Source organism: Cherax quadricarinatus, chromosome 3 (assembly GCF_038502225.1).
Source record: "Cherax quadricarinatus isolate ZL_2023a chromosome 3, ASM3850222v1, whole genome shotgun sequence".
In the NCBI taxonomy this organism is placed as follows: Eukaryota; Metazoa; Arthropoda; class Malacostraca; order Decapoda; family Parastacidae; genus Cherax; species Cherax quadricarinatus.
Genome location: NC_091294.1, coordinates 16,288,227 through 16,302,695, shown reverse-complemented (window position 1 = coordinate 16,302,695; position 14,469 = coordinate 16,288,227). Strand labels below are relative to the sequence as shown.

Genomic DNA, 14,469 nt, shown 5'->3' with positions numbered 1-14,469 from the left:
ATATAAACTGTGTAAATTAATTATATGATAATTAAACTGGACGACTACTAAAACGAAATAAACAATAGTTGAATATATCAGCTGCACGAGTACTAACTCTTCATCTATGTTAGGTAAAAGGGCACAAGTGCAACTAATATGATGTTTTATTGTAGCAACGTTTTGCTCTCCAGGAGCTTTGTCAAGCTGGCACGAACAATACTTGGACACAGAGGGTAATAAACGTACAGAGGGAGGTGCAAAATATATTATCGTTGTAGGTAATAGTAGTCCTTGTGGTGATAGTAGTAGTAGTAGTAGTAGTGGCAACTAGCTGCTAGTAGTCCTTGTGGTAGTAGTAGTACTTGTTGTAGTAGTTGTAGCAGCTGCTACAACTACTACCACCACCACAAGGACTATTACTACTACTACCTACAGTGATTTATATTATGTTTTGCACCTCTGTACCTGTATATACCTCTATATGTTCCTGTATTATTTGTAACAGCTTGACAATGCTCCTCGAGAGCGAAACGTTGCCACAAGAAAATGTCACATTAGTTGAACTTGTGTCCTTTTACCTAACATATTGTCGGTAAATCTACCAACATTATTACACCTCTTCAAGTAATCACCTTGTTGATACACCCAAGGTCAACCTAGACTCTCACAATAAACATGTCATACTGCAGACTTTATTTTAATTATAACTATTAATTGCGCATTAACTATACACAATTACTTTCAGGGATGACTCTGGTAATCTAAAGTCGTGCGTTATCTACGACTTCGCTGCGGCCCTGAACAACACTTCAAGTCTCAGCCTCCACTACACCCGCACTTTCAACGACAATATTCTCGTTTTCAACACTAGTGCCTTCAACGACGACATCCCCTCTTTCAACAGCACCACCGCCTTTAACGACTACACCCGCGACAGGGAGAGGTACCTGGAGGCGGCGCTGGTGTGGTACCATCGACATCAACACACCATCCCCACCAACTTCACAACAGGTGTGTCGTACTGTTACCTTAGAAGCCTTTCGAGAATTTTCCTACACCCGCAGCCCGGCCCTGAGCCAGACTTGTCTGGTGCTTCCCTCGTCAACCAGGGTCCTGCTGCAACATCAAGGAACTTCCCTGAAGGGAGGTTTCTTGGGCTCTTGATCTAAGTAACTGGATCTGTGCTCCAATTTCTTGAATCGAGTCTAAATGACTTCTATTTCCCCAGGCGCTGTATGAACCCTATGAGTTTAGCACTCCTTATGAATGTAATTCTACTACTACTACTATTAATAATAATAATAATAATAATAATAATATTAATAAAAATAATAATAATAATAATAATAATAATAATAATAATAATAATAATAATAATAATAATAGTAATAATAATAATAAAATCCTCTCCTATGCTACTACTATTAATAATAATAAAAACCTTTCATATGCTAACTTTTTCTCCCTTACTACTCTCTTTACGTCATCATTCCACCAGTCGCTCTTCTTCCCTCCCGCACCCACTTTCCTGTAACAACAAACTTCTGCTGAACACTCTAACACTACAGTCTTAAACCTACCCCATATCTCTTCAACTTCATTGCCTATACTCTCACTACCCTAGCTATCATCCAATAGTTCCTTATATCTACCCTGACTGCCTCCTCCTTTAGTTTATAAACTTAGGCCTCTTATTTGTTGCTTCCTTTCTCCTTGTATTCCATCTACCTTCTACTCATTGTAGCTACAACTAGTGATTTGATATATCTGTAGCCCCTCTATAAACATGTACATCTTGAAGTCTACCCAACAGTCTTTTATCTACCAATACACAGTCCAACAAACTACTGTCATTATGCCCTATATCATATCTTGCATGCTTATTTATCCTTTTCTTTTCTTAAATATGTATTACATGTAACCAAACCCCTTTCTATACAAAGTTCAATCAAAGGCTCCTCATTATCATTTACACCTGGCACCCCAAATGTGGCATGCAAAGAGTATGTTACAATTTATTTGGCATATGTCACACTCATATATAGGCTGCCTCCCAACTAGCATACCAGGTGCTAAAAGTTTAATGATCGATATGGTACCAGTCGTTAAATCAGTACCTTGGTTCATTAACTAATCACAGGTAAGCCCGCCAAAGCTGCAACAACATGGTTCACTTGCGGTAAGCATTGACAGACTTGCCTGTCAGCTGGTTGAGTATGATGCACTCTCCCTTGCTTCTGCTTTGCCAGCTGTCACTGTGGTGTACACTTATTATTCTATCTGTGCATATTGTACAGTGTACATACCTGTATATAGTGGGTGAAGGCAAAAACATACTTTATAGTCTACTGCTGAGTTTGTTTCCTCCAAATCCCTTTACGACCAGGTCTCACAGGCCATTTATTACCTGATTTTGTAATACCAAACTTACCTACCACACCCTCTCTAAACGTTTATCCTACTTTAGCATTTAGGTCCCCTACCATAATTACTCTCTCACTTGGTTCAAAAGTTCCAACACATTTGCTTAACATCTCCCAAAATCTCTCTCTCCTCTACACTCCTGTCTTCTCTGGTGCATATACACTTATTATGATCCGCTTTTTGCATCCAACCCTTATTTTAATCCACATAATTCTTGAATTTGTAGATTTATATTCCCTCTTCTCCTTTCATAACATTATTGCTACCCCTTCCTTAGCTCTAGCTCTCTCCGACACTCCTGACTTAACCCCATTTATTTCTCCCCACTGAAACTTCTTTACCACCTTCAGCTTTGTTTTGCTTAGAGGCAGGACATCGAACCTCTTTTCATTCACAACATTGGCAATCATCTCTTTCTTATAATCTGCACTACATCCACACTACATCCACACTACATCCACACTACATCCACGCACATTAAACATCCCAATTTTATGAAGTTTTTCTTCTCTTTTTTAATAGTTTCTACAGAAGGGGTTACTAGCCTATTGCTCCTGACATTTTAGTCGCCTCCTGCGACACACATGGTGTACTCACCTTTTTGTACTCACCCATTTGCGGTTGCAGGGGTCGATACATAGCTCCTGGCCCTGTCGCTTCACTGATCGCTACTAGATCTTCTCTCTCTCCCTGCTCCTTGAGCTTTATCATACCTCGTCTTAAAACTATGTATGGTTCCTGCCTCCACTACGTCACTTGCTAGACTATTCCACTTCCTGACAACATCTCTTTGGCTCATGTGAGTCTTCAACTGCCAGGTGTGACCCCTTGTTGCTGGGTCTCATCTTTGGAACATCTGTCTCTGTCCACCTTGTCGTTATCATGTCTCCTCTAACCCTTCAGTCCTCCAGTGTCTTCAGGCCGATTTCCGTTAACCTTTCTTTGTTTGACATCCCATTTAGCTCTGGAACTAACCTTGTTGCAAACCTTTGCACTTTTTCTAATTTCTTGACGTGCTTGACCAGGTGTGGGTTCCAAACTGGTGCTGCATACTCCAGTTTGGGCCTGAGGTACACGGTGTACAGTGTCTTGAACGATTCCTTACCGAGGTATCCGATCACTCTTCTCAGGCTTGCAGGCACCCATATGCTGCAGCAGCTATCTGGTTGCTGTGCGCCTCAGATGTGCTCGGTATTATACTCACCCCAAGATCCTTTTCCTTGAGTGTGGTTCGCAGTCTTTGACCACCTTTGGCCTGTACTCTGTCTGCGGTCTTCTTTGCCCTTCCATGATTTTCATAACTTTGTATTTGGTGGGGTTAAATTCCAGGAGCCAGTTGCTGGACCAAGCTTCCAGCCTGTCCAGGTCACTTTGTAGTCCTGCCTGACCTTTATCTGATTTAATTCTTCTCATTAACTTCACATCATCTGCAAACAGGGACACATCTAAGTCTATCCCTTCCGTCATGTCATTCACATATACTAAAAATAGCACTGGTCCTAGGACTGACCCCTGTGGAACCCTGCTCATCACAGGCGCCCACTCTGATACCTCGTTACGTACCATGACTCATTGTTGCCACTCTGTCAGGTATTCTTTGAGCCATTGCAGTGCTCTTCCTGTTATACATGTCTGATCCTCTAGGTTTTGCACAAATCTCTTTTGAGGAACTGTGTTGAAGGCCTTCTTGTAGTCCAAGAAAATGCAATCTACCCACGCCTCTCTCTTGTGTCTTACTTCTGTTACCTTGTCATAAAACTCCAGTAGGTTTGTAACACAGGATTTGCTTTCCATGAATCCGTGCTGGCTGTCTAGGTGCTCCACCACTCTCCTCCTGATAGGCTTTGCATACTATACACATCAGTGACACTGATCTATAGCTTGGTGCCTCGTGTCTGTCTCCTTTCTTAACAATGGGGGCTACATTTGCCATCTTCTATACCTCAGGTAGTTGCCCAATTTCAGTGGATGTGTTGAAAATTGTTGTTAGTGGCACACACAGCATCTCTGCTCCCTCTCTAAAGACCCACAGAGAGGTGTCTTGTCCCACAGTTTTTGAGGTACCAAGGTCACTTAGCAGCTTCTTCACCTCTTCCTCGGTTGTGTGTATTTCATCCAACACTTCTTGGTATATCCCATGTTGGTGTACTCCCCTGTTCTGACTTCCTGGAGTCCTTTCTGACTCCACTGTAAATGCTTCCGTAAATCTCATGTTGAGCTCCTTACATACTTCTTGGTCATTTCTTGTGAGCTCCCCACCTTCTTTCCTAAGCATGATTACCCGGTCCTTGGCTGTTGTCTTCCTCCTGATATGGCTATACAACAACTTTGGGTCAGACTTGACTTTTGATGCAATGTTGTTTTCGTGCTGTCGCTGGACCTACCTCCTTATCTGTGCATATTCGTTTCTGGCTTTTCATCTAATCTCTTTATTTTCCTGGGTCCTTTGTCTTCTGCACTTATTCGATTCTCTAGTTCACTTATGGAAATAAATGGTATAAAATACCTACAAAATGGAAATATAAGCACATATACAGCATAATGTGATCCTTTATTAACAACGTTTCGCCCACACAGTGGGCTTTTTCAAGTCACAAACAGATCTACCTGGGTGGAAGGTACGCGAGTATTTATAGCCAGATTGAGAATGTTGGGTCAGGTGGAGAATGCTGCATGTGATGGTCTACCGAGTGGGGTTATAGAGTCTAAAATTTTGGGTAGCTTGGAAGAGAGATTGGATAAGTATATGAGTTGACCTTCTACAGTGTTCCTCCATTCCTATGTTCTTATGTGGGATAGCGATGAAGAAGTTTCTTGGCAAGTGGTTCAACTATGTTATAGAAGCCATTGTTCTGGTTGAAGTTGTTGGATATAGAAATAAGTGATGATTCCAGGATTCTTTGGTATTGAGTGTTGTCTTCTCTGGCGATAGGTCTTGAGTTTCTGTAGTTTATTAAATGGTTGTGTGAATAACGGTGTTATACACAGGCATTCCTTGGATCATCAGTTTGTCTTCTCTACTGCTTTATATGTAGCGCGTTCATTTTATGATACTTTCAATATCAACACATCATCTACACCAACTTCACCACCGGTGAAGTTGGTGTAGATGGTGTAGTTGGTGTGAACCAAGTTCACCACACGTGCTTGGTACCACCAACACCAACACACTTCCCCCTCCAAGTTCACTACAGGTGCGTGAACAATCACCTGGTCGATAGAAAGTTGTCTCAGAGGACCACTTGCTAAGGTAAGAGGTACGGTGGGGAGGGAGGAAAGGACAGACGGAAGGGAGGGAGGGAGGGAAATAGAAAGGGAGGAGAGAGCTGGAGGAATGACTAAAGGAGGGAGAGAGGGAGGACACAGGAAGGAAAGAATAAAGGAGGGTGGAAGGAGGAAACGAATCTTACATGAGTCCTTTTATAATACAGCGACTCATATCTTAAGCCAAAGAACACTTAACGAGAGGTGCATATAGTGAACCTACCCAGGACACTCAGACGTGGGTATATGTAGTGAATCTGACCCAGGACACTCAGGCGTGGGTGAATATAGTGAACCTGACTCAGGACACTCAGATGTGGGTGTAGGTAGTGAACCTGACCCAGGTCACTCAGACGTGGGTGTATATAGTGAACCTGACCCAGGACACTCAGATGTGGGTGTAGGTAGTGAACCTGACCCAGGTCACTCAGACGTGGGTGTATATAGTAAACCTGACCCAGGACACTCAGATGTGGGTGTAGGTAGTGAACCTGACCCAGGACACTCAGACGTGGGTGTATATAGTGAACCTGACTCAGGACACTCAGATGTGGGTGTAGGTAGTGACGCTGACCCAGGACACTCAGACGTGGGTATATGTAGTGAACCTGACCCAGGACACTCAGACGTGGGTGTAGATAAAAAACCTAACCCAGGACACTCAGACGTGGGTACATGATAACTCTTTAGGCCAGCAGGTGCGTTGGATGACGACGGATGATGTTGACTGGCGTCGACCGATGGTGTTGACTGGCATCCACCCCTCCACCCTGAATAGGCTCACGATGCCGTTGACTCCGCTGTCACCACTGTTATTGCTGTTCTTACTGCTGAACAGCGGTTTAGTGCCGATGAAGGTAGCGTAGGTAGCAATGATACGGCCGTGGACTAGTTTGGCTTTAATAGGATAGGAGTGAGTACACAACGGGCAGTGTGAGGGAGTGACCGCAAGAGAGTCCGTGGAGGGGGAGCACTTGTGTCTCTCAAGTCGGTCGGCCTAGGAGTGAGAGCGGCTGGGCTGAGCCTCCCACTGACCTGGGTGAGCCTACAGAGGGCAGCACCTAAATGCCGCGAAATATGAACTAGTCAGTGCAGACGGCTAGGCTGTGTGTTCTGACAGTACAGGCTGTCTACACACTCATATGTGGGTGTATATAGTGAATCTGACCCAGGACACTCAGATGTGGGTGTATATAGTGAATCTGATCCAGGACACTCAGACGTGAGTGTAGGCAGTGAACCTGACCCGGGACACTCAGACGTGGGTGTAGGTAGTGAACCTGACCCAGGACACTCAGACGTGGGTGTAGGTAGTGAACCTGACCCAGGACACTCAGACGAGTGTGTAGATAATGAACCTGACCCAGGACACTCAGACTTGGGTGTAGGAGTGAACCTGACCCAGGACACTCAGACGTTAGAGTAGGTAGTGAACCTGACCCAGGACACTCAGACGTGGGTATATATAGTGCACCTGACCAAGGACACTCAGACGTGGGTATATATAGTGAACCTGACCCAGGACACTCAGACGTGGGTGTATATAATGAACCTGACCGAGGACACTCAGACGTGGGTGTATATAGTGAACCTGACCCAGGACACTCATATGTGGGTGTATATAGTGAACATGACCCAGGACACTCAGACGTGAGTGTATATAATGAACCTGACCCAGGACACTCAGACGTGAGTGTAGGTAGTGAACCTGACCCAGGACACTCAGACGTGAGTGTATATAGTGAACCTGACCCAAGACACTCAGACGTGGGTGTAGGTAGTAAACCTGACCCAGGACACTCAGACTTGGGTGTAGGTAGTGAACCTGACCCAGGACACTCAGACGTGGGTGCAGGTAGTGAACCTGACCCACGACACTCAGACGTGGGTGTAGGTAGTGAATCTGACCCAGGATGTTCAGATGAGCGTGTAGGTAGTAACCCTGACCCAGGACACTCAGACGTAGGTGTAGGTAGTGAACATGACCCAGGACACACAGACGTGGGTGTAGATAGTGAACCTGACTCAGGACAATCAGACGTGGGTGTATATAGTGAATCTGACACAGGACACTCAGACGTGGGTATAGGTAGTGAACCTGACCCAGGACACTCAGACGTGGGTGTAGGTAGTGAACCTGACCCAGGACACTCAGACGCGGGTGTAGATAGTAACCCTGACTCAGGACACTCAGACGTGGGTGTAGGTAGTGAACCTGACCCAGGACACTCAGACGTGGGTGAATATAGTGAACCTGTCCCAGGACACTCAGACGTGGGTATATATATAATGAACCTGACTCAGGACACTCAGACGTGGGTGTAGGTAGTGAACCTGACCCAGGACACACAGGCGTGGGTGTAGGTAGTAACCCTGACCCAGGACACTCAGTCGTGAGTGTAGGAAGTGAACCTGACCCAGGACACTCATACGTGGGGTGTATATAGTGAACCTGACCCAGGACACTCAGACGTGGGTGTATATAGTGAACCTGACCCAGGACACTCAGACGTGGGTGTATATAGTGAACCTGACTCAGGACACTCAGACGTGGGTGTAGGTAGTAACCTTGACTCAGGACATCCAGACGAGGGTGTAGGTAGTGAACCTGACCCAGGACATTCAGACGTGGGTGTAGGTAGTAACCCTGACTGAGGACACTCAGACGTGGGTGTAGGTAGTGAACCTGACCCAGGACACTCAGACGTGGGTGTATATAGTGAACCTGACCCAGGACACTAAGACGTGGGTGTACATAGTGAACCTGACCCAGGACACTCAGACGTGGGTGTATATAGTGAATCTGACCCAGGACACTCAGACGTGGGTGTAGGTAGTAACCCTGACTCAGGACACTCAGACGTGGGTGTAGGAAGTGAACCTGACCCAGGACACTCAGGCGTGGGTGTATATAGTGAACCTGGCCCAGGACACTCAGACGTGGGTGTATATAGTTAACCTGACCCAGGGCACTCAGACGTGAGTGTAGGTAGTGAACCTGACCCAGGACACTCAGACGTGGGTGTAGGTAGTGAACCTGATCCAGGACACTCAGACGTGGGTGTAGGTAATGAACCTGACCCAGGACACTCAGACGTGGGTGTAGGTAGTGAACCTGACCCAGGACACTCAGACGTGGGTATAGGTAGTGAATCTGACCCAGGACACTCAGACGTGGGTGTAGGTAGTGAACCTGACCCAGGACACTCGGACGTGGGTGTAGGTAGTGAATCTGACCCAGGACACTCATATGTGGGTTTAGGTAGTGAACCTGACGCAGGACACTTAGACGTGAGTGTAGGTAGTGAACCTGACCCAGGACACTCGTATGTGGGTGTAGTTAGTGAACCTGACCCAGGACACTCAGACGTGTGTGTATATAGTGAATCTGACCCAGGACACTCATATGTGGGCGTAGGTAGTAAACCTGACCCAGGACACTCAGACGTGGGTGTAGGTAGTGAACCTGACCCAGGACACTCAGACGTGGGTATAGGTAGTGAACCTGACCCAGGACACTCAGACGTGGGTGTAGGTAGTGAACCTGACCCAGGACACTCAGACGTGGGTATAGGTAGTGAACCTGACCCAGGACACTCAGACGTGGGTGTATAAAGTGAACCTGACTCAGGACACTCAGACGTGGGTGTAGGTAGTGAACCTGACCCAGGACACTCAGACGTGGGTTTAGGTAGTGAACCTGACCCAGGACACTCAGACGTGGGTGTATAAAATGAACCTGACTCAGGACACTCAGACGTGGGTGTAGGTAGTGAACCTGACCCAGGACACTCAGACGTGGGTATAGGTAGTGAACCTGACCCAGGACACTCAGACGTGGGTGTAGGTAGTGAATCTGACCCAGGACACTCAGACGTGGGTGTAGGTAGGGAACCTGACCCAGGACACTCAGACGTGGGTGTAGGTAGTGAATCTGACCCAGGACACTCATATGTGGGTTTAGGTAGTGAACCTGACCCAGGACACTCAGACGTGTGTGTATATAGTGAATCTGACCCAGGACACTCATATGTGGGCGTAGGTAGTAAGCCTGACCCAGGACACTCAGACGTGGGTGTATAAAGTGAACCTGACCCAGGACACTCAGACGTGGGTGTAGGTAGTGAACCTGACCCAGGACACTCAGACGTGGGTGTAGGTAGTGAACCTGACCCAGGACACTCAGACGTGGGTATAGGTAGTGAACCTGACCCAGGACACTCAGACGTGGGTGTAGGTAGTGAACCTGACCCAGGACACTCAGACGTGGGTATAGGTAGTGAACCTGACCCAGGACACTCAGACGTGGGTGTAGGTAGTGAACCTGACCTAGGACACTCAGACGTGGGTATAGGTAGTGAACCTGACCCAGGACACTCAGACGTGGGTGTAGGTAGTGAACCTGACCCAGGACACTCAGACGTGGGTATAGGTAGTGAACCTGACCCAGGACACTCAGACGTGGGTGTATAAAGTGAACCTGACTCAGGACACTCAGACGTGGGTGTATTAAGTGAACCTGACTCAGGACACTCAGACGTGGGTGTAGGTAGTGAACCTGACTCAGGACACTCAGACGTGGGTGTAGGTAGTGAACCTGACCCAGGACACTCAGACGTGGGTGTAGGTAGTGAACCTGACTCAGGACACTCAGACGTGGGTGTATTAAGTGAACCTGACTCAGGACACTCAGACGTGGGTGTAGGTAGTGAACCTGACTCAGGACACTCAGACGTGGGTGTAGGTAGTGAACCGGACTCAGGACACTCAGACGTGGGTGTAGGTAGTGAACCTGACTCAGGACACTCAGACGTGGGTGTAGGTAGTGAACCTAACTCAGGACACTCAGACGTGGGTGTAGGTAGTGAACCTAACTCAGGACACTCAGACGTGGGTGTAGGTAGTGAACCTGACTCAGGACACTCAGACGTGGGTGTAGGTAGTGAACCTGACTCAGGACACTCAGACGTGGGTGTAGGTAGTGAACCTGACTCAGGACACTCAGACGTGGGTGTAGGTAGTGAACCTGACTCAGGACACTCAGACATGGGTGTAGGTAGTGAACCTGACTCAGGACACTCAGACGTGGGTGTATGTAGTGAACCTAACTCAGGACACTCAGACGTGGGTGTAGGTAGTGAACCTAACTCAGGACACTCAGACGTGGGTGTAGGTAGTGAACCGTACTCAGGACACTCAGATGTGGGTGTAGGTAGTGAACCTGACTCAGGACACTCAGACGTGGGTGTAGGTAGTGAACCTGACTCAGGACACTCAGACGTGGGTGTAGGTAGTGAACCTGACTCAGGACACTCAGACGTGGGTGTAGGTAGTGAACCTGACTCAGGACACTCAGACGTGGGTGTAGGTAGTGAACCTAACTCAGGACACTCAGACGTGGGTGTAGGTAGTGAACCTGACCCAGGACACTCAGACGTGGGTGTAGGTAGTGAACCTGACCCAGGACACTCAGACGCGGGTGTAGATAGTAACCCTGACTCAGGACACTCAGACGTGGGTGTAGGTAGTGAACCTGACCCAGGACACTCAGACGTGGGTGAATATAGTGAACCTGTCCCAGGACACTCAGACGTGGGTATATATATAATGAACCTGACTCAGGACACTCAGACGTGGGTGTAGGTAGTGAACCTGACCCAGGACACACAGGCGTGGGTGTAGGTAGTAACCCTGACCCAGGACACTCAGTCGTGAGTGTAGGAAGTGAACCTGACCCAGGACACTCATACGTGGGGTGTATATAGTGAACCTGACCCAGGACACTCAGACGTGGGTGTATATAGTGAACCTGACCCAGGACACTCAGACGTGGGTGTATATAGTGAACCTGACTCAGGACACTCAGACGTGGGTGTAGGTAGTAACCTTGACTCAGGACATCCAGACGAGGGTGTAGGTAGTGAACCTGACCCAGGACATTCAGACGTGGGTGTAGGTAGTAACCCTGACTGAGGACACTCAGACGTGGGTGTAGGTAGTGAACCTGACCCAGGACACTCAGACGTGGGTGTATATAGTGAACCTGACCCAGGACACTAAGACGTGGGTGTACATAGTGAACCTGACCCAGGACACTCAGACGTGGGTGTATATAGTGAATCTGACCCAGGACACTCAGACGTGGGTGTAGGTAGTAACCCTGACTCAGGACACTCAGACGTGGGTGTAGGAAGTGAACCTGACCCAGGACACTCAGGCGTGGGTGTATATAGTGAACCTGGCCCAGGACACTCAGACGTGGGTGTATATAGTTAACCTGACCCAGGGCACTCAGACGTGAGTGTAGGTAGTGAACCTGACCCAGGACACTCAGACGTGGGTGTAGGTAGTGAACCTGATCCAGGACACTCAGACGTGGGTGTAGGTAATGAACCTGACCCAGGACACTCAGACGTGGGTGTAGGTAGTGAACCTGACCCAGGACACTCAGACGTGGGTATAGGTAGTGAATCTGACCCAGGACACTCAGACGTGGGTGTAGGTAGTGAACCTGACCCAGGACACTCGGACGTGGGTGTAGGTAGTGAATCTGACCCAGGACACTCATATGTGGGTTTAGGTAGTGAACCTGACGCAGGACACTTAGACGTGAGTGTAGGTAGTGAACCTGACCCAGGACACTCGTATGTGGGTGTAGTTAGTGAACCTGACCCAGGACACTCAGACGTGTGTGTATATAGTGAATCTGACCCAGGACACTCATATGTGGGCGTAGGTAGTAAACCTGACCCAGGACACTCAGACGTGGGTGTAGGTAGTGAACCTGACCCAGGACACTCAGACGTGGGTATAGGTAGTGAACCTGACCCAGGACACTCAGACGTGGGTGTAGGTAGTGAACCTGACCCAGGACACTCAGACGTGGGTATAGGTAGTGAACCTGACCCAGGACACTCAGACGTGGGTGTATAAAGTGAACCTGACTCAGGACACTCAGACGTGGGTGTAGGTAGTGAACCTGACCCAGGACACTCAGACGTGGGTTTAGGTAGTGAACCTGACCCAGGACACTCAGACGTGGGTGTATAAAATGAACCTGACTCAGGACACTCAGACGTGGGTGTAGGTAGTGAACCTGACCCAGGACACTCAGACGTGGGTATAGGTAGTGAACCTGACCCAGGACACTCAGACGTGGGTGTAGGTAGTGAATCTGACCCAGGACACTCAGACGTGGGTGTAGGTAGTGAACCTGACCCAGGACACTCAGACGTGGGTGTAGGTAGTGAATCTGACCCAGGACACTCATATGTGGGTTTAGGTAGTGAACCTGACCCAGGACACTCAGACGTGTGTGTATATAGTGAATCTGACCCAGGACACTCATATGTGGGCGTAGGTAGTAAGCCTGACCCAGGACACTCAGACGTGGGTGTATAAAGTGAACCTGACCCAGGACACTCAGACGTGGGTGTAGGTAGTGAACCTGACCCAGGACACTCAGACGTGGGTGTAGGTAGTGAACCTGACCCAGGACACTCAGACGTGGGTATAGGTAGTGAACCTGACCCAGGACACTCAGACGTGGGTGTAGGTAGTGAACCTGACCCAGGACACTCAGACGTGGGTATAGGTAGTGAACCTGACCCAGGACACTCAGACGTGGGTGTAGGTAGTGAACCTGACCTAGGACACTCAGACGTGGGTATAGGTAGTGAACCTGACCCAGGACACTCAGACGTGGGTGTAGGTAGTGAACCTGACCCAGGACACTCAGACGTGGGTATAGGTAGTGAACCTGACCCAGGACACTCAGACGTGGGTGTATAAAGTGAACCTGACTCAGGACACTCAGACGTGGGTGTATTAAGTGAACCTGACTCAGGACACTCAGACGTGGGTGTAGGTAGTGAACCTGACTCAGGACACTCAGACGTGGGTGTAGGTAGTGAACCTGACCCAGGACACTCAGACGTGGGTGTAGGTAGTGAACCTGACTCAGGACACTCAGACGTGGGTGTATTAAGTGAACCTGACTCAGGACACTCAGACGTGGGTGTAGGTAGTGAACCTGACTCAGGACACTCAGACGTGGGTGTAGGTAGTGAACCGGACTCAGGACACTCAGACGTGGGTGTAGGTAGTGAACCTGACTCAGGACACTCAGACGTGGGTGTAGGTAGTGAACCTAACTCAGGACACTCAGACGTGGGTGTAGGTAGTGAACCTAACTCAGGACACTCAGACGTGGGTGTAGGTAGTGAACCTGACTCAGGACACTCAGACGTGGGTGTAGGTAGTGAACCTGACTCAGGACACTCAGACGTGGGTGTAGGTAGTGAACCTGACTCAGGACACTCAGACGTGGGTGTAGGTAGTGAACCTGACTCAGGACACTCAGACATGGGTGTAGGTAGTGAACCTGACTCAGGACACTCAGACGTGGGTGTAGGTAGTGAACCTAACTCAGGACACTCAGACGTGGGTGTAGGTAGTGAACCTAACTCAGGACACTCAGACGTGGGTGTAGGTAGTGAACCTGACTCAGGACACTCAGATGTGGGTGTAGGTAGTGAACCTGACTCAGGACACTCAGACGTGGGTGTAGGTAGTGAACCTGACTCAGGACACTCAGACGTGGGTGTAGGTAGTGAACCTGACTCAGGACACTCAGACGTGGGTGTAGGTAGTGAACCTGACTCAGGACACTCAGACGTGGGTGTAGGTAGTGAACCTAACTCAGGACACTCAGACGTGGGTGTAGGTAGTGAACCTGACCCAGGACACTCAGACGTGGGTGTAGGTAGTGAACCTGACTCAGGACACTCAGACGTGGGT

General features: G+C 48.4%; 1 protein-coding gene across 1 annotated transcript in view; it reads left to right on the top strand.

Annotated features, from left to right (window-relative positions):
- Positions 1–14,469, top strand: part of LOC128684112 (organic cation transporter protein-like) — a 664,663-nt gene that overhangs the window by 573,561 nt on the left and 76,633 nt on the right. The window contains exon 3 of the mRNA XM_070090434.1: positions 728–993. Coding sequence (XP_069946535.1) covers positions 728–993 — 266 coding nt within the window. The remainder of the gene's footprint in view (positions 1–727; positions 994–14,469) is intronic.